Here is a 19434-nt window from a genome sequence, read left to right as displayed (position 1 = left end):
CACTTTAAATATTTTTTTTTTATATTATAGATTATGTTTAAGTTTCTATTTCCCTACCTTTAAAATCTCTTCTTAATTTATCGATCGTGTTCCAGATGAACGCAGTCACCATGAAACTTTCAAAAGTCCTTCGTATATTTTATTAATGATTTGAAAATTCACGAAAGTAGTTAAATATTAATAGTGTTGTTAAAAGAAATATATATTTTTGACTCAGAGACTGAATTTGGCTCCAACTGTGGCTGATTTAAAGTTAAATATTTTTTAAATCAACATTTGGTAGCGTTGTGGAATGGCTTTTGCAAATTTAATCCCTTATTAAGGCATAAAAAAGTAAAGAAGATTTAATGATTACGTAACGGAAGTGAATGTAAGAAAATTTAATATCCAAAACACTGCAGGTGTGCAGCTTGTTTTTGTCAGTGCAGCAAAAAAAAAAAAAAAACAAAAAAAAAAAACACAAGAACAAAAACAAAAATAAACAAAAAGAAAAACAAACAAAAAACAAAAAAGACATATATTATAATTTTAAAATCAAAAGATCAAAATAAGTTTAAGTTGGTAAGGAGACCGACTGTTGTACTGCCTGACGTTGAATTGTATCCAAGACCGGCATATAAACAAAAAAACTGTTATGAGTGAACTGTAACTCAACCGAAGAAAAGCGCTGTTCGCAGCTTTAACCATTAACGTTAATAAAAGATAGGGAAGGTTAGTTTATGATGAAATAAAAATTGACTTAATTCTACAATTATCATCTCTCGAAGTTTACGATTATGTTGAGAAGATTTAATGATTACTTAGCAAAAATGAAAGGTAAAAAAATAATGTTAAAAACACTGCAGGTTTACTACTATTTTTTGTTAGTGTAGTAAAAAGAAAAAAAAAAACAAACCAAAAAAAACATATCTATTATAATTATAAAATCGAAAGATCAAAATAAGTTTTAGTCAATGGCATTTAAAAATATAGGAGACCGACTGTTGTATATTCTGGCGTTGAGTTATATCCAAGACACCTATAAGCCGTTAATATGTGCAAACTGTACTAACTCAACTGAACAAAAGCGCTTTCGTTCCCACATCAAAGTTTGTCTAAACATAATTATTGAACAGCCTGTAAACGTGTTTCACTATTGGTCCAGGCCGCACATTTGAAGTAAATTTGCTTTTTTCGCAAGGTTAATTTGAATTAGTGTAATTAAATGGACTGATTATAGTAGAAGCATGCTAGCAAGTCAGTCGGTGGGTCGGTCGGTGGGTCGGTCGGTCCGGTAAATTTGTGTTCTGTACCTACACTTGTTCATACTTATAGGGCAAAAAAAATCATCCGTGGTCGCTGAAAATCTCAAACAAAGAGGCGAAGAAAATCTGTGGATACTGAATAATTATGGTAAACGTAACAACACCAGAAAGCGTGCGTGTGAGAGTTAGTGAGTTAGCGAGTAACACCTTAGTAGAACTAGAAGTCCGAACGAAAAGGTTTTAACTGATTTCTTCCAAAGGTTTGGCGAAGAGATAAGTAATGTTGGGGATCATTGGTAATCATATGTCAACTAACAACAACTTAATTAACCCAATCCCAAAAGGCTTTTCATGGATTAATTTACATCGAATATCAACTAAAAGCAAAATTATCAAAAAACTACAAGTGAACATTTAGAAGTCTTCATTAAGAAATTAGTCACAACATACGTGTGGTAAATAATAAAGATGGTAAATTTTAAGCTCGGTGATAAATAGTGAAGAAATTATTCAACATGACACGAGCGTGGGACAAAGAAAAAATCTGAGTCCCCGACGGGAATCGAACTCATGGCCTCCCAGATACCGGTTGGGCGCTCTAACCAACTGAGCTACGAGAGACTCGTTGTGAGCTGGGCCATTTACTAGGTTGATATATGACACGTGTCCTGCAAACTGCTAGGATCAGCAATGTCAAAATGTAATCAAAGGTGTAGTAAATAATAAAGATGGTAATATGATGGATTTCGACATTTGATGATTTCGACATTGCTGATCCTAGCAGTTTGCAGGACGCGTGTCATATATCAACCTAGTAAATGGCCCAGCTCACAACGAGTCTCTCGTAGCTCAGTTGGTTAGAGCGCCCAACCGGTATCTGGGAGGCCATGGGTTCGATTCCCGTCGGGGACTCAGATTTTTTCTTTGTCCCACGCTCGTGTCATGTTGAATAATTTCTTCACTCAACATACGTGTGGCTTTACAATCACTAACAAACTGAGCTAAAACTAGAAAAAGAAAACCTATCATTTGTAATATAAGAAAGATTTTAAGAAATAAATGTAGAAAGACATCTATTTACAAAAGCCCGTTTGAATCGTTCCGTTTTTACTTTAGGGAGTATGAAGTAATGGCCCCTTTCTCTAAGAGCTCTGTTACGTTTGGTCGGTCGGTCGGTCGGTCGGTCGGTCGGTCGGTCGGTCGGTCAGTCAGATAGTCAGATATACGGTAAATCGGTCGGTCGGTCGGTCTGTTAATTCATTAATCAATAACTTAAAAATTAATGGTAGACAAAAATATTTACAATCGTTTAGAACGATATAGACGATAGATATAGAGACGAAAATATGCACATTTCTATTATGGTGTATCGTTGGCACGTGATTACATATGATGGATAATTATGATTATGTTTGGAAGAATACAGTCGGCAAATGCTGTTTTATAGAGAACTGATATGTCGAATTTTTTTCTCGCAGGAGAGGAATTTAAATTACACCCGCTTTCAGTGTTACGTGTATAGCGGTTTTCTATCGACATCCATCTTTCGACGTACTAAAAAAACAAGACGGATGATTATCCACCAATTACAGCCCACTAGCATGACCCTCTGAACTTGTGGGCTCATTTGCATGAAACCAATACCGGTATGCATCCGCGGTTTTTATTGGCTCATTTCAAACAGCACGTCAAAAGACGATGTCGAAAGATGGATGCGAAAAGATAGCTATGTATGTAACACTGCAAGCGGGTGTAACCATTAGTACGTTTACTTTAGTATCCTTTTTTGCGCTAAAATGTCGTTATTATTATATCTTTACACAATATACTGAAAACAGTGATTAAAACGAGAGCGACTTACTGGAACCACGATGTTATATAATGTCCGTAAATAATTTTTTTTTTTTTTTTTTTTTTTTTAGATAAAGCAGTTTATTGATTAACACTGACTTACAATACATTACAATACATAGCTTACTTGCAATTACAATACACTACAATACATAGCTTACTTACAGAGAATAATTTACGTTACACAAAGGGCATGCAGAAACTAAATAAAAAAGAATATATTACAGAGAACAGGAAACCTGGGTGCCTACTTTTGTTGTTGTTATTATATCTATTATTTCTATATATGTTTATTTCTATATATACTTATTTCTATAGTTGTTGTTACGGATTACAACTGTATCTTTTCTTAGATTTATGCATCTCTATCTGAATTTTACTTTCAAGAACGGCCATGAAAGCTTCCCAGTAGTACTCTTCTTCTTTTCTGGAGGCAGTGTAAATGTAATGTTTTGCGATAATCAAGCACAGGTTTAAACCAAGTCGACGAGAGAAGTCATTGACAACACCGTAAATGATCATGTTTTCATCAAGAGTTATTGGCTCGGAGTTTTTGAAATTCCACCAATTAGTAAAATGAGACCAAAAGCTCTTAACTTTTGAACAGGAAGCGAAAAGATGAGCTAGTGTTTGTCTTTCAGAGCATAAGTGACATTTATCGGTTTCTTTAAGTGCGTCTCTAAAAAGTGTTGAGTTTGTTGGCAGAATGTGATGTATAATTTTAAATTGAAAGATGGCAAGTCTGGTGTCCTTAGTAACTTTGAAAGGAAGGCTATATATGAGTTGTATTGTTTTTTCATTCAAATTTGCTTTTACCATCCTTTTTTCGGCAGTAGGTGTTACAACCTTTTTTTTGACAAAGAATCGTGTAGCCGATTTGCAAGAGAGCTTATTCAAAGGTATTCTATTGCTATCTTTACCATCCAAAGGCGCCTGGATATTTCCTTTTGTAAATAATTGATTCTACACTGTCAATATCAATTTCTTATTCCTTTTAATTCAATTCGTGAGAATTATATGACTTTATATAATTCATTCAAAGTACTATCCAAATCTGTAACGTACGACACTCTTTAAAGAATGTGTTTAATAATGTGCATTTCAAATATCTACATTTGTTAGAAAGAGTACTACGTTGGTATTGAACCTAATTAACACTGTAGGCCATTTCTAATGCTAATCGTTTTCTACTCGTGCTGTGCTTTTATTTAACTCAATGTGAGCTGAAGGACTTCATAACCAGCTAAAGTATTTGCTTGCTTTACATTTTGTTGATGTCATGTTTATGTTAACTATTGAATATAAGTTAATCTTTCCTTCTCGCAACCCTTATTTAATGGAAAAGCAACCCAAGATCAATACTTTAAGATAAACGTCAAAAGAGCTGAAGAACTCTTAGGAAAATCTAGGTAACATTTTCTCTTAGGATAGTTTATTCTTGAAATTGATCTTAGGGATGCCAATTAAAATTTCCCCCTTATCTTAGAAAACTACAGTGCAACTAATTAAAGGAACCCAAAACGATGCTTTAACTGTTATATAGTCCTGCTCGCGATATACTGCTAATATATCAAGATATACTGTTGGCATGCATGGTATACGTATATCTTTCCTCAAGAGTCTGGCTTATAAAACATTGTAACAGGTTTGATCATAAACAGCGGGGTGAGGAAATGCTTTTTTACAATTCCCGAACTTTGGCTTCAAGTTTGTTAAAGCGCTCTTGCATTTGAAGAAGAAGTTTCCTTGCTTCTGCCACGTCGTTTTGAATGGTTTGTCGTCTCGCTGTCGCTCCTTCATTCTGCGCTTCTGAAACTACAATTATACATTGAATGTACATGACTGAATTGTAAATGAAATTTGAGTACCAAAATTATTTAATTTATTTACCATGTAAGTCCAAATGTAACGCTGAGTTGGTAAAATTTGAGTACTTAAAATCATTTATTTATTCAGCATGTAATGCTGAATATAAAGACTGCGCGAAATACTAAAAAACGTAATAACTTGGGAAAAATAATACATATACAAAATGTGAATTGCAGTGATAGTACATTTAGACATACTTTACTGATACTTATTTCATTTTCTCATTTTACAAGAATCGCAGCAAAAAAACACATGCCATTCTTCACTGGTATTTTAAAAAAGATGAACCTTAAACTGTCTCGGAGTCATCTCTAATTCTTGCCATATTTCCAATCTGTGTCTGGTTTCTAAAGTCAGCTTATTATGATCGCCAGCAATCATAATTGTGTAAACCAAAATTTAAAATCGAAAGTGGTGATTCCAACCAGATCGATCTGAATTTGTAATAATAAAATGTGTTTTTTAATTATATATATATTTTTTGACGAATAACTACAACTGCATGGGGAATCATTAAGTCCTTAAATTGACCTTAACACTTCGAAATAGCTTATAAAATAATTAATCGACGAAAAGGCCAGCCAATAAAAAAATAGTTTGTTTCTAAACATAGGCGAGCTGTCAGTCCTGTGTTAATTCCACATCAAACGTTGTTTTAATAAAATTACCGTTGTGTGTGAAACACGTACCTAGTACAACATCCTCTTGGACTCGAGCCTTCTTTCGCATAAAGGTGTCCCACACTATTCCGACAATGATCATACCAAGTAACACCCCAAGCGATGTGCATACCACGTATTTTACAAAGGTGGAGGAATCAACAAACAGGGTGACTTTTTTGGTGGGCTTCTGTTGCGTAAGCTGAAATGAAAAAATGAAAACGATCACCTTTTAAATATGTCGTCTTAATTGGCCAAATGTCGTCATCGTCGTCGTCGTCGTCCTCCTCCTTCTCCTTCTTCTCTTCCTCCTCCTCCTCCTCCTCCTCCTCCTCCTCCTCCTCCTCCTCCTCGTCGGCCGGCGTCGGAAACGGTGTTGATGTCAATAAGAGGTCAAAACGACTTAAAACCAGTTGATTTGTAATTTTCTTTGTTATTAGATTATGGAACCAAATATGGAACTAAGGAAAATACAAATCAATCTAAGTTTGATTTGTATCATTTCTATCATATTTCTGTCATTACAACATCTATGTCTATGTCCAGGTTTAAACTCTGTAGCAGCGTATGGGCTAGAATTCATGTGCAGCAAAAACCTTGGCATAACTTGGTTCAATAATACAGAGAAGAAAGAACCATACCTTGAAAGTTGCAGTTAGAGTTTGAAACAACCGCCAGATGTTTGAGCGAAACAAACCTAAGCAACTTGCAAGCCCTTGATGATTCTTGGAAAAGAGTACTCCAATGTCCCTTCGAAAATCTAGCTTCTTGACAGTGATAAGCGATTGCAGTTTCCCTCTTGACTGATAATAGGAAGCAGTGTAGCGATCCAAGAACATTCCATCAACTTTCTTTGATTTCACTGCTTGAATGATGTCATCAATTTTGTCGTACACTAAATACACAGAGAAAGCGTAACATGCAAAGAAGTATAAGATAAGTTTACTAGGATCTATTGTTAACGTTGTTTTTAGATTTATCAGCATTTACTGGATCAGAATCGTTTGGAAATAAGGTAAGAAGTCCCGCACTGTCATAGACCAGGATAGGCCGGAACTGGGAAAGTATTTTGTAAATAAGATTTTTTTCGTTTAGTATTTTCTGTCGATTATCAATTTAAAAAGGGGCTTCACGTATACAGTGCCCAATTTATAATTATTCCTTTTTAATTGAGCGATCTAGCTAAGTTTAAGGAGATAAGTAAGATATAAGGTGTCATTTGGTTGCTCTTTGATACACGATTACTTTTTCAACGACCTCATAACCTATCAAAAGTAGTGTATCAATAAAGGTATCTTGTCTTAAAAGAAACGGAATTTGCTTAACCTTAATACAAATTTGACCCCTAAATTCTAAAAGAGTACAAGCTCCTAAAAATGAAGGGGAATGGTTCTTAAGTTAACATTACTGTTTATCTGCAGTAACCTTTTGGATGAGCACCTTCCTCGAGTGCATGCTGGTATTCTGTTCCATTGCCCAAAACTGCCACCTAATACGAATTTAAAAAGAAAATTAGTACTTTCGTTGTTCCCTGTTTATTTATACATAGTTTCGTGTACAGTCATCTTTTAATCGGAATAACAGCACATAATGGTTGACGAAAACGAGAGAAATTCAGTCGTGAAAACTTTACTTCTCATTCAAAAGGTCATCTGATGAAAATGAGAAGAAAATAATAAGGAAAAGGACGAGGAGTGCTTTTTAAAATAACACTTCATGCAAGCGCAATTAAATAAGCTAGACAAGAACAAGAATTCAGCTGCAGAGGATTAGGGATGAGAAGACATTCCCTGCAGTGCAATTTTCTTTCGTTGAGGTACACCCATTCTGTTGTGTATTATTTCTGGGCCAAGTGCTGCTGTCCCCACCATTTTGCACTTCGAAGATAGAAAGACCAACCTTCAAATCCACAAGGCTACTTGGTTCTAGGTCCAGAGAAAGAGCTGTCAAGGCAGAAGTTACGTTCGCCGTAAAGATTGTCATGTTGATGATACCCACCAGGATCCAGATGATGGAAAAAATACGACCTGGGATTGACTTTGGAACTTTGTCACCATACCTGGTACAAAAAGATCACTTTTATTAATTAAAAGTTATTTTCAAAGAGTTAAATATTTTATTTTGTTAGTAATTGCTTTGTATGGTTATAAGGAAATAACTGCTGGGGCACAAAGAGACCCATAATTATAAAAAACGGATAAACGTGTGAATTGAGAAATGTTAGATTTTAATTACGGGTGTTGAGGTATAGATGTATGACATTACATAGCCCTTTGAATGGTGCTGTAATTCCATTAATTCGACATCTCGGAATTTCAGTTCCATCTATATTATAAAGTATGAAAATTAGCACAATCAAGTTAACGGAAATCCATCAGCAACTGCTTTTCAAATCGATGTTGCCATGGAAAACAAAATAAATTATTGAGGAGAAAAGCTGTTTTACCCAACTGTGGTCACAGAAATAAAAGACCACCAGAATCCATGCAAAGAACCTTTGATGAATGGACGTGGAAACTCTTCACTGTTCCAGTAAGTGTCCTACAAGTTCAAAAAAACAAAAGATAATAAGTATGTTGTTTAGAATTGCAAGAAATGAGAGATTATGTGCTATGTCAAGATGGGTGCCAACAAATTATTTTGGCAACCTACAGTGTGTTTCTTTGGGAGAATCCCAGATTGGAAATTTAATATCAGTGATCACAGACACTTCGCTACCAAAGAAACGAAGAATCCGAAAATGGACTCTTTTTGCGATGACAACACGGTAACACGCGCTGAACATAAAATACCAGTCCGAAGTCTGAAAAATCCGGATTTAGATTTGATCTAGTGACTCCTCTCGAGTGTGAATTCTTCAGATTCATTATCCATTTTTGGATTTAATTTTAGCAAAGAAGCGCAAAATATGAAATATATTATCCGGATTTGGATTTTCCCAAAGAAACGCACCTCTAGTCGAGTGCTGGGAAATACTATGACCTAAGTGGATACACCATCCGCTCAATCCTGCAACCGTTATACAGTGGAACCCCGATATAACGATGTGCCAAGGGAGCAGTAAAATAATATCGTTAAATCGAAGAATCACTATATCGAAACTCCCGATATAACGATATGGCCGTAAAATAACCGAAAATATCGTTATATCGGGGTAAACTTAACAAGTACTTTTTACTGCATATTAGAGGAGGAAAAAGAGAATAGTTTTGATACGAAGGCTTAGAACACAGCATCATTTTCGTATAATCATCGTACAAAGCTGTTTTTAGAAACGTTAGAGATGACTTGATTACAGTAACTCATTGCATTAAATTCGATGTTTTGTAATTAGAATGTGACTGTGTACTGATAATATCGTTATATCGGGAGGATTTTACGTTTGGTCCGCTAAGTTCTCATCGTTATATCGGGAATATCGTTATATCGAGGGTCCGCCCCAAATTCTATTTTGCTAAAAAAACGAACGAATATCGTTATAGGATCGTTATATCGGGGTTCCACTGTAGATTATTAATTTATTTTCACGAACTCACCAGAGCCCACATTATGATACCAGCAATGGCCGTGGAAATAAGAAGAAAAGCAAGCAATGGCCAAGCCTCCACAATCGCGTCCAGAACAACTCTGAGCGGGTTTGTTTCATCCTCAGTGGTAAGAAAATCGGTACCGGGATAGTCGCCGAGTTTGAAAAAGGGAAATTCATTGTGTCGTCGATTGTCTGGTTTCTCGAATATAGGAGCAGCCACGTCAGCTTTGTTCTTCCTAAGGAGCTCTATCATTTCAAACTCACTTTCAGCTTCCAGATTTTCCACTTTGTATGTACTTGGTGGAGTGTTGTACAGACCGCATTCTACAAATATGTAACGTAATAGCGCGTCGTGTATCACCCCATGATCGCCATTGATTTTGTATGAATCATTCCTATTATTTATTATATGCGTGTATGGTGGCATAGCAACCCAGGCCGCTGTCAGAGGTGTTGTCGTTTGATTAGTATCTTCACTTTGTTGGTCTTCGTTATTGGATTCAACAGCGGTTGCCTGGAGGTAAATAATACAGAACCTGATGATGGCAGCTGAGAGCACCTTCAGACATTTCTTCATTGTGCTTCTGAAACAATGAAACAAAAATGACATTATATGTTAAACATAGAACTTTTATTTCAAAATCAACGTCAAAGAAGAATTGATGTTTTTCCCTTCCTTTGTTAAAAACACAACTGAGGAGACAACTACAGAGCCTTGGTTCAAAAATCGGCGTTTCCCTGGCCTGCAACCCGTGTATGCGAGCAAGAAAGTTCGTGACATCCTCAAGACTAGAGAACCGAAATCGACGATTGTTAACGAGCAATGCTTTGTATATTATTTTCAATGTGGTCTAGGCAAAATGAACTATGTCAGTTTCACATCGACAGCTGTGTCAGCGTATTAACGAACACACCAGATGAACGTCTTCAATTGGTAAACACGTCAAACAACAACATGGGATCGAGCATTTGACCATCGCGGACAACTTCTCAGTTGTCCGAAAATGCTGAAATAAGCTTGAATGCTTAATCTACGAAATGTTGTACATCAAAGACCTTAAGCCTTCACTCAACGTGCAATCGGACTTTACAGATGGCTAATATTTGCATCACGCATATTGGAATGAAACTTAATTATTAATGAAAATCGTAATAACAACTTGAACACTAACAAACTTTTTAATCTTGTAAATGACGTTCGATACATCGAAACGTCGATTCACGTTTTTACAATTTGTTCTTGTAAAGTGCTTTAACAGCAACTCATCATCCAAAGAACTTGTTGATTCGAATAGGACAAATAATTATGGAAAATAAGTTTATCAGTCGGTAACATAAACGCCAATTTTTTTTTCTGCTTTTTTTTTCGACTGGTGGGGAACAAATGACCTGCCTGCTCCCGCGAGGCTTCTGAAAGGTCAATGGGTTGAACTCCTGTAGTGAGAACTTGAAAATATTTTGTCAAGAGTTGTTTCACTGAACCTTAATAATCAAGGTCGCGGGAAGTTTACCTTATCCTTCACCATTCTGATATTAAAACCTAATCCAAACGTGTATCGATCTCCCAAATAAAGCTAAGCTTATTCCTTTTTGTGGATGTTTAGTAATACCGAAAAAAAAAGAAAACGTGCAAACAAAAGAGCCAAATCAAACTTTACAAAGAATAAGACTGTCAAGAGACCGCAGTTAGAACATTTGAAAAGGCGAATAATGGAATGTCCTTCATGGAATTCTGCCCAATTCGCCGCGCTTGAAAATGTACTTAATAAGTGATTAATCCAAGATAAAAAAATAAAGAAAATTTATTTCAATGTTTGACGTTCCACTGGACACAGAAAATAAATTATTTACGCATCCAAAATCCTAAGAGTAATGTGTCAATAACTATACTTCATAAAATACTTAAAGGATTTTATTATTTAATCAAGAAAATACGAGCAGTAATGCTTTATAGTTGAACCACGGGCTTTTCCTTCTACACTCGCTTATACAAAATAGTTGGCGACTTAGAGGAATATAACGAGCCAGCTGTTTATTAATTTCACCGTTATTCCTTCTGACAGTTAGTGAATAAATAAGTGGCAAGGTTGCCCATCATGGCAATGATAAGTACCCCAGGAAGGTATGCTTGATCTTCGTATATAGCTCATTACAAAAACCTCTTTGCTAGGTTTTGAATTGCCAGTTACTACTTACACGCCTACCGGTGTTTTTAAAAAAAAAAAAAGGTTATCAAAACGTTTATCTAACAGCAAAGTATTTTTCCTAAGAACAAGAAGGTGTTGAACAGGGCTTAAACTCTCGACTTCCCTATCTCATGCTCGTTCGAATTCTCACGCGATTCCTTAATTCTAATGCACCGACTACTATAGAAGTTATGATAGTAATAAAAAAAAATGTAATATCAAAAGTTCAGACAAGCAGCAATCATGTTTACTTTTCATATCGCAGAGGATAGCTCAGGAAATATATTAGATTAGTTCATTTTTCCTTACCTTGAAACGCCACTTACATGTTGAACTATAACCTCCTTCTGGTTTTCGTTGTCGAGACCAGTGTTAAAACCTGCAGCATCAAAATATCATAAATGAACGGCGTTACTGAGGCTTGTTAAATATTAATGACATTTGGGTGAAAAAACACATCACTCTTTCATTTATACATGTATACATATATCAGTCACTGAATATTGCTGAAACGAAAGGGAATTGAAAGAATAGCAGATGGAAAGTTAATCGATCTCTATTTCAAAATTGATTTCCATCATGAAACAACTTCTGCTGATTTTAGTTGTTATTAAAATTATACATTTCACTTTTTTCCGTCCTACATATTTTTATTTCATTACAATGGATATGTTGGCACTCGGAGATGTAATATAATTTAATTTAGTTTGGATTAAATGAAGTTTTCCGTAAGGCATTGCTTTTAAATGAAGGTGAATTCTGAGTTTACTTCCATAAATTAAGTTACGTCCAATAGGCAAAAAAATAAAGGTAAGTCATGATTGGCCCCGATGACTGAAAATAAAAATTAATTAATTACAAAAACAATGAATGAATACAAATTAAAAAGTTATGTTTATGCAAATAAAAGAAACAAGCGGATTTACATAGCAATGAATTCTTACCATGTATTGTTCGGAAGAGGACGATGTTATACAAAAAACTGCTTTGTCATTTAGTTATTTTTTATTGCTTTTCCGTCAATGAAATTCATAGAAATCTCAACAAGAAAGACATGACGTAAATTAGAAGAAAATAACCAAGGTTGCTTGGCGATTCATATGAGATTTCTTAATTACCAAGAAAACATGAAATCAATCCGCAATCCTGCACCTTATTTCAATTCGAATAGTTGCTCTAAAGTAATGAAATTATATTCTAGGGAAAGAAAAAGAGTTTTTCTGTTGGTAGAAAGTGTCCAAATTTCTTTTTGCGCGGTTTCGTAAGCAAATGCGAGGACTGTTCATAATGGCAAATTTCGGGGTTTGTAATTTTGGGAAATTTTTAACTTCGACAATGAAGACTGATTTTCTTCTTTTTCCAGAAATTTTACGACTTCGGGGGAGAAAAAAGTACATCAGGTTTCTTATCTAACTAAAAGCTGTTAATGAGAAAAAACTGAAAGAAAATCAATCTTAAAACGTTTGCCACGAAATCAAGATTTTGATCGGTTTTTACTGGAGTTTGCTCCTAACTGGAACTTATCAATGGCACTCCGTCTATAGTCCTTCTCAAACAATCACGATTAGAATTTTTGATTATTTCTTTAATTCTTATCAACGTATCAGTGAAATGTTAAAACACAGATTTATCAGGGCTGTTTCTGACTGTTCCTCTCAACTTCTGTTCGTTACTCAATACTTTGGTTTCAAAACGAGAGCTATTTTGGAAATTGAACTTTGCACACTGGGATGAGAGATTTTATGAAGGCTGAAATAGTCGGATTAAGTTAACAGAAGCGAAGAAATGATTTCTTTTTCATTGTTTGTATTTTTTGTCTATCAGTTGATAAAGGTGTAAACAGGAAGAAAGGGGAATAAACACAATAATTTACGATTCTTCACGACTGCGTTAAAGGCGTCTCTTCCTGTTTTCTTCTTTTGATAAGTCATCTTCAAAGGCATAGAACTGCATTCTCTACGTTGTCACCACTTGCTCCAAGGAAAAGGAACGGAATCAATTTATAGTGTCACTACGAATGTTACCCGCGTCTCTTAAAACTACAATAAACGCACAGCACTTAAAAGTAGTATATGTCACTGAACAAACTCACAAATCGATTTCACTCCGTTTCGTGATTGCTCTTTTCTCGTGTAAAATTGTCCCGGATGTATTAACCTACATTACACTTCACGCGTCGTGAATTTCCGTTTGTAATTGCAGCTGCTGGCTTTTGCATTTCCAGTTACACTTATCAATGTTTACATCAAACACGACGCAATTCTATTGTTCTAGTATTTTTTTATGTTGATTAACAAGTTGCATGTATTATATTGCATTTTCTATAAAACTACAATGGCATACATTTTAAAACTGAACATTACCATTAAAAGAACAGTTGTCTAGTCCTGGTATAGTCAAAATGACATTAAAAGATTGTCTGCTTATACTCTACAAACAATACAAAAGGGAAAAACGGGTTACTTTCTGTTTACATATTAGCAATACAAGGCATTCAGGTTCTAGAAGGGACGGACCATTTTTTTTGGACGGGGTATAAAAAATATTGAATAAAATTGTTTGCAGGGCCTAGAAAGACAAAATAAATTATTTGTTAACATGATATGTATAACAAAAAAGTTTTTTTAAAAAAGTTTTGTAGATGTGCATAAACTAAAAAAAGGGTTTGCAGAGGAAATTTTTCAGATCCCCCTCCAAGAAAATAATGCTCCGTCCCTAAACATAGCTGAAGTGATTTCCTATGTTGAGAGGCATTTTCTAAGTCAAGCTTCAGATAATCCACCATTCCAAGCCGATTTTTTTCTTTTATTCAATTGTTTATGTAGACATTGTTTAAAGGCTATATTGCTCGATTTTTGCGTTTTCAAGAGGCTGTTATTGCCAATTAATATATACAATTTCAAGCTTTCAACTGTAAATTTCAGGTAATGATCACTGGGATAAACCACATGATGATAGAACCACAGCCGGATGATAGACAAGAAACTAAAACATTGCAATAAACTTTAGTGCACGTTTACACTGAGCATGAAGTCTTTGTACTCAATACCATAATTTATTGGTAATATTTTAATCTTGAAACTTTTAGTTCCAATTTGTTAAACTGTTCTTGTGTTTGTCGAAGTAGCTGTCTTGCCACTTCAAGGTCGTTTTGAAATGTGTCTGCTGTCATTCCTTCATTGACCACTGCTCCTGACAAGATAGATAAAAACAGATCAAGATAAGGTCAAAGAAAGTTACATCATTTTGACAGGCAGGATGCATCAGTTATTTGTTGGTTTAATTGTTGGCTCTGTTGACAATTTTCAATCTGTCAGTAGCATTACGGCATTAGTTCATTTTTAGTAGCTGGTATAAATAATGTCGAGAAAGATGATAACAACTCTGAAAAGATTCTTCACGAGTCACAAAATACAGAAGCATTAGATTCAATTGATTAAACTTTTTATGTTAGAGGGACAAAGTTTAACTTTCGGGAGAATAGAAAAAGCTACGATAATTTCAAATTGTTGTAAGAGTCATCGAATAATTCATTCGGCTCGAACGAACTTCGTCACCTTTGTCATAGAATGTGAGAACTTACAGTTGGGATAATCATGGGCTCTTAACGATTTTAATCCTTATAACAGATGAAGGAGACAATTTTGAACATGGCTGTTTTACCTCGAAAACACTTTGTACCAGGGTGAGAATCTGAATCTCGATGAAATTCCCCTTATTTGATGTACCTTAAAGGGACTGTGCCACGGCTGAGCTAAGTTTATTTTATTTTGTTTTGGCAAAATTAAATACTCGCTATGAAACTTAATGTTTGCAAAGAAATTACTTCTATGGATCTAAATGACAAAACCATAGCTTCATTGTAATCAAATGTGTCTCCCGGGCGTTTTAATTTAAAGTAACAAGCAAACGAGATTAACTTTGAAAACTGTTCAGCCCAACAACATTTCAAAAAACAATATCGCAATCCGTTTCAATCTTCGTCACTTTTGCCCATCCGTACCTTCTTTTGTATCTGCTGTTCACTGAAATGTTCCTTCACTGTTTTAAGAGGTTATTTTTTATATATCTTCGAGTTTGATGGTCATTTCCCATGCCTAAATTTGGCTAAAATCCGTTTCACAGTCCCTTTAAAACTAAAATGCTTACCTTGAACGGTATATTGTTTGGATTTTCGCTTTTTATTGATGAGGATATCCCACAATATTCCAATAAGAAGCATTCCAGCCAATATACCAAGCAATATGTACATAAATGTTTTAATGAAGGAGGATGACTCGTCAAACAGGTTTACGATAGTGGGAGGCTTCTGTTGTGTAAGCTTAGAACAATAAAAGAGAACAACGTATAAATCAGATGACAGATTCATCCAATCCAAATTGAATGTTAACGGAAGATTGCTGAACTTAAGTTACACTTCTGTTTATGAAAATGCCACCAAATATCGCAGTGAGGTAATGGTTGCAATGGCTTGTTAATTTCCTCACAATATAAATTATATCGTTTTCGTTTTTGTTTCCTTATAGAAAAAAGGCAGGTTATAGGGTGTTTTCAACGTGTATTTCCGAATAGTAAGAAAACGCTTTATTTAAACAGTAACTCCTTCAGCTTTACAATGAAAACTGTCATCAAGAGAGGCCCTTATAAAAAAAAAATAAAAAAATACATAAAAAAACAAACCTAAAAACATTACAGTATACCTGAAAGTTCAAAAACTTAAATATTCAAAACTACTAAGATTGAAGCTTAAATTGCACCGGAAATTATTTTGCCCCAAAGAAGTTGGCAACCGTTTATTAACATAATTTAAAGGTTATTTTCTTTTTTACTTTATGACTATGTCATTTTGAGATAAAGCTCAGAAGCGGAACTAAATTTACTTTTATAATACTGGCGTTACCTTGTAAGTAGAGGTTATGGTTTGAACGGAGTTCAAAATGTTCGAAGAATGAAAATTTATTAAGCAATCTGCAAGAAATTGTCTGTCTTTGGAAAACAGAACTCCAACGTCCCTTTGGAGTTCCAGTTTCTTGACGGTGATAAGAGATTTCAGTTTGTTTCTTGTCTGGTAATAGGAAGCAGTGTAACGGTCCAAAAACATTCCATCGACTTCTTTTGATTTCACAGCCTGAATGATGTCGTCAATTTTGTTATACACTAAAAATACAATAAGAATTAGATCGGCAATGTTAGAAACGCTCAACAGAATTTTTCTTGGGCTAAAGCGGTTTTCATTTGAGTGTCAAAGTAATTCGTATTTGCTTTGGTTTTGATTAACTACGCTTAGTGGTTAGTTAAAAAAACTCACGCCAATGTCTCGATGAATCAGATTTAAAACCAAATCCAATCGTGGCACGCCTACTCACGTTTTTCAGCTTTGTGCCGGCTACATGCATATGTATTTGATTCGAGTTAACTTTTGATTGGTTTACTGGATTGTCTGTGATTGGCCCGAGTAACTACTTTGGTGTTGGTTTTACCATAATCAATTGAAAATTGTTTTAATCTTTGAGACTTATAGCACATCCAACAGAATGTGTGGACCAATTTTTACTTTAAATTACTTTTTCCTTCCACTTGGTTATAGTCTTTGTACTGTTACTTAACCTTTAGGGTGAGCGCCTTCCTCAAGTGCATGCTGGTACTCGGTTCCATTGCCTAACACTGCAACCTAACAGACATTACAAAAGGGTTATTTCGATATGGGTAAGGATAAATGTAATCATTTTAGTCCAAGCACTGTTTTGGATGCATGTATTAATAAAACAACGTCAACAGTAGGCGAACATTATGTCACCGAAAAAGTCAAGGAAGACTAACTGTGTCATCTTGGTCAAGAACGTAAAATTTTCTCTATTAAGTCCGCACATTTGAAGCCATTAATTTAACGCGGTTTAAATGCAGTTAATTTACCAGTAAACGTTCCAATTGTATCAACGGAGCCCGCCATTTCATTGCATGTAAGGCTGTTCTTTTATACAGGAAGTAACAACTAAACGAAAGGAAAGTACAACTGACTTTATATACCGCAGGCAAACATACCACAGAATAATGTAAACCTCCTGTTTCCAATTTTGAGCAGTAGGAGAGACGGGACTAACCATTCTGCACTAAGTTGATGTAGTGAGACAATAGTAAGACACCTCATGACATATGTATACCACGTAACACTCAGTTCAAGTAGAATAATACTCACTAAACAGCAATGCGGTTAGCCCAACTATCACTCCGGTTAGCCTAAATAGCCCTCCGGTTACCCCAATAGCGTTCCGTTAGCCTAACTATCACTCCGGTTAGCCTAAATAACACGCCGGTTAGCCTAAATAGCACTCCGGTAAGCCTACTTTAGCTTCGGTTGCTTGCGGTTAGCTTTTATAACAGGGTTAGGTTTTTTATCTAAAAAAAAAATGGGTTTCTGACAGCTGTTCGTCGGTGGCCTCGTGGATATCTGATCCATCCCCGCACGTCATGCCGGCGGACCAGGTTCGAATCCTCTTGGTCTTAACTTTTTTTTCAACTTAAAAAAATAAGCTAATAGTGGTTTGTACCTCGTATATGAAAAAAGAAAACGTCTCACGACATCAAGTGAGTGCTAAATAGTCATTCCCCAAGAGAGACGAGGGCGATACCTGAGTCGATATGTGGTCGATGTTCTGTGCATTTTTGGTCGTTTAATGCATAGTGACAGGTCAAGTGTAGCTAATTTTTCGCACAGAACACTTCAGAACGCACAGAACACTTCGTTTTAGAAAAATAAGAGACAAACCTTAAAACCAACGAAGCTACTTGGGTCGCGATGCAAGGAGATAGCTGTCAATGCAGAGGTGACATTCGCCGTAAAAATCGAGATGATTATGAGGCCTAACAGGATCCATATGATGGAAAAAATGCGCGCCACAATGGACTTTGGGGCTTTGTCGCCATACCTGATGCAGAAAGAAACTGTTATTGATTTACGGTGATAGTAGTAGATGAACATACTGTCTCAAAAAGAATCAATTTTGTTAATTGACACTGTTTCACAATTTAATTCGAAATACGGAAAAATCATTTGTGAGTCGAACGTTGTCAATAATGTTTCTTACCATCCCCGCCCGTATGGTTAAGTTGGTCTTTATCTTGACCTTTGGACGTAAAAGGGGTCCCTACTCGTCGTTTTTCACATCCTATTAAAAGGAATTTACACTTTGATGCTAAACCTTTCAGTAGCTGTTAATTGATCCTTCGCGGAAGTTATAATGTGTCAACTGTGTATCCATTATTTTTGACATTACCACGCTAGCCACATTTTGACGTATAGGTTAATTCAAAATTCGACTTTTTGACGTAATTCCGTTATTTTCTGTCTAATGGGAAAAGTAAAATCAAGAACAACGATCTAAGATGGCGAATTTAACACAAATTGTGTCATCCTGTACACCAAGATGATGTGTAGGGCATGGATTTTCTTCTGCCAGGATTAACATAATATGGCAACTTGGCTACAAATTAAAATGTCACTGTAAAGTTGATGATAAAAAGAACATAATAACTATTCTTACCCTACGGTTGTCATCGAAATGAAAGACCACCAGAATCCGTCCCAAGAACCTTTAATAAATGAACGGGGGAACTCTTCACTGTTCCAGTACGAGTCCTATAAATTCCAAAAATAAAAAGGACTAAAGAATCGAAAGAGCGTTTTCAAGTGGTCATTTAATGTGTTCATTTTGGTGTTCTAATTAAGACGTGCAGGGGGAGGGGTGGAGGGGGGTTGGATGCCACCCCACGTAAGGTTTTTCCGAATTTTTGAAAAGAAGATTTACTCTACAATGCTGAAACTTTCAATAGCTGTTAATTTATCCATTGCGGAAATTTTGATATGTTAACCATGTGCCCATAATATTTGACGTTGCCATGGCAACGTCATAATTACAAGCAGGTCTGGCCAAAAATTGTCATTTTTAACATTTTTCTTCCAGTTTTTTTTAACAACAAAATTGAACGATTTGTTAATTTTTACATTCCATAAGCATTCTGGCTTGATTTTGAATCAATTTCCATTATTTTGTGTCTTTCTAAGTAAATGGTGAACTCCAAGATGGCGGATCCAAGAT

General features: G+C 35.4%; 1 protein-coding gene across 3 annotated transcripts in view; it reads right to left on the bottom strand.

Moving 5' to 3' along the window:
• Positions 1–4079: 4079 nt before the first annotated feature.
• The window catches only part of LOC144663874 (uncharacterized), a 34791-nt gene continuing 19436 nt past the window's right edge, over positions 4080–19434 (bottom strand). The window contains exons 1-8 of one of the 3 annotated variants that reach the window (XM_078524957.1): positions 11648–11715; positions 9160–9736; positions 8070–8164; positions 7523–7682; positions 7049–7112; positions 6265–6518; positions 5654–5825; positions 4080–4910 (exon numbers count right to left, since the gene is read on the bottom strand). In XM_078524957.1, coding sequence (XP_078381083.1) covers positions 4777–4910; positions 5654–5825; positions 6265–6518; positions 7049–7112; positions 7523–7682; positions 8070–8164; positions 9160–9729 — 1449 coding nt within the window. In that variant the 5' untranslated portion in view covers positions 9730–9736; positions 11648–11715 and the 3' untranslated portion in view covers positions 4080–4776. Of the gene's footprint in view, positions 4911–5653; positions 5826–6264; positions 6519–7048; positions 7113–7522; positions 7683–8069; positions 8165–9159; positions 9737–11647; positions 14531–15487; positions 15660–16238; positions 16496–16945; positions 17010–18104; positions 18265–18879; positions 18975–19434 lie in introns of those variants that run through there. The other 2 variants (XM_078524958.1, XM_078524956.1) reach the window with 2 other exon arrangements.

The sequence above is a fragment of the Oculina patagonica genome, chromosome 8 (genome assembly GCF_052425735.1).
Source record: "Oculina patagonica isolate OP01 chromosome 8, crgOcupat, whole genome shotgun sequence".
NCBI lineage: Eukaryota > Metazoa > Cnidaria > Anthozoa > Scleractinia > Oculinidae > Oculina > Oculina patagonica.
The sequence above is the reverse complement of the archived record's forward strand: the minus strand, read 5'-3'. Positions and strand labels throughout refer to the sequence as shown.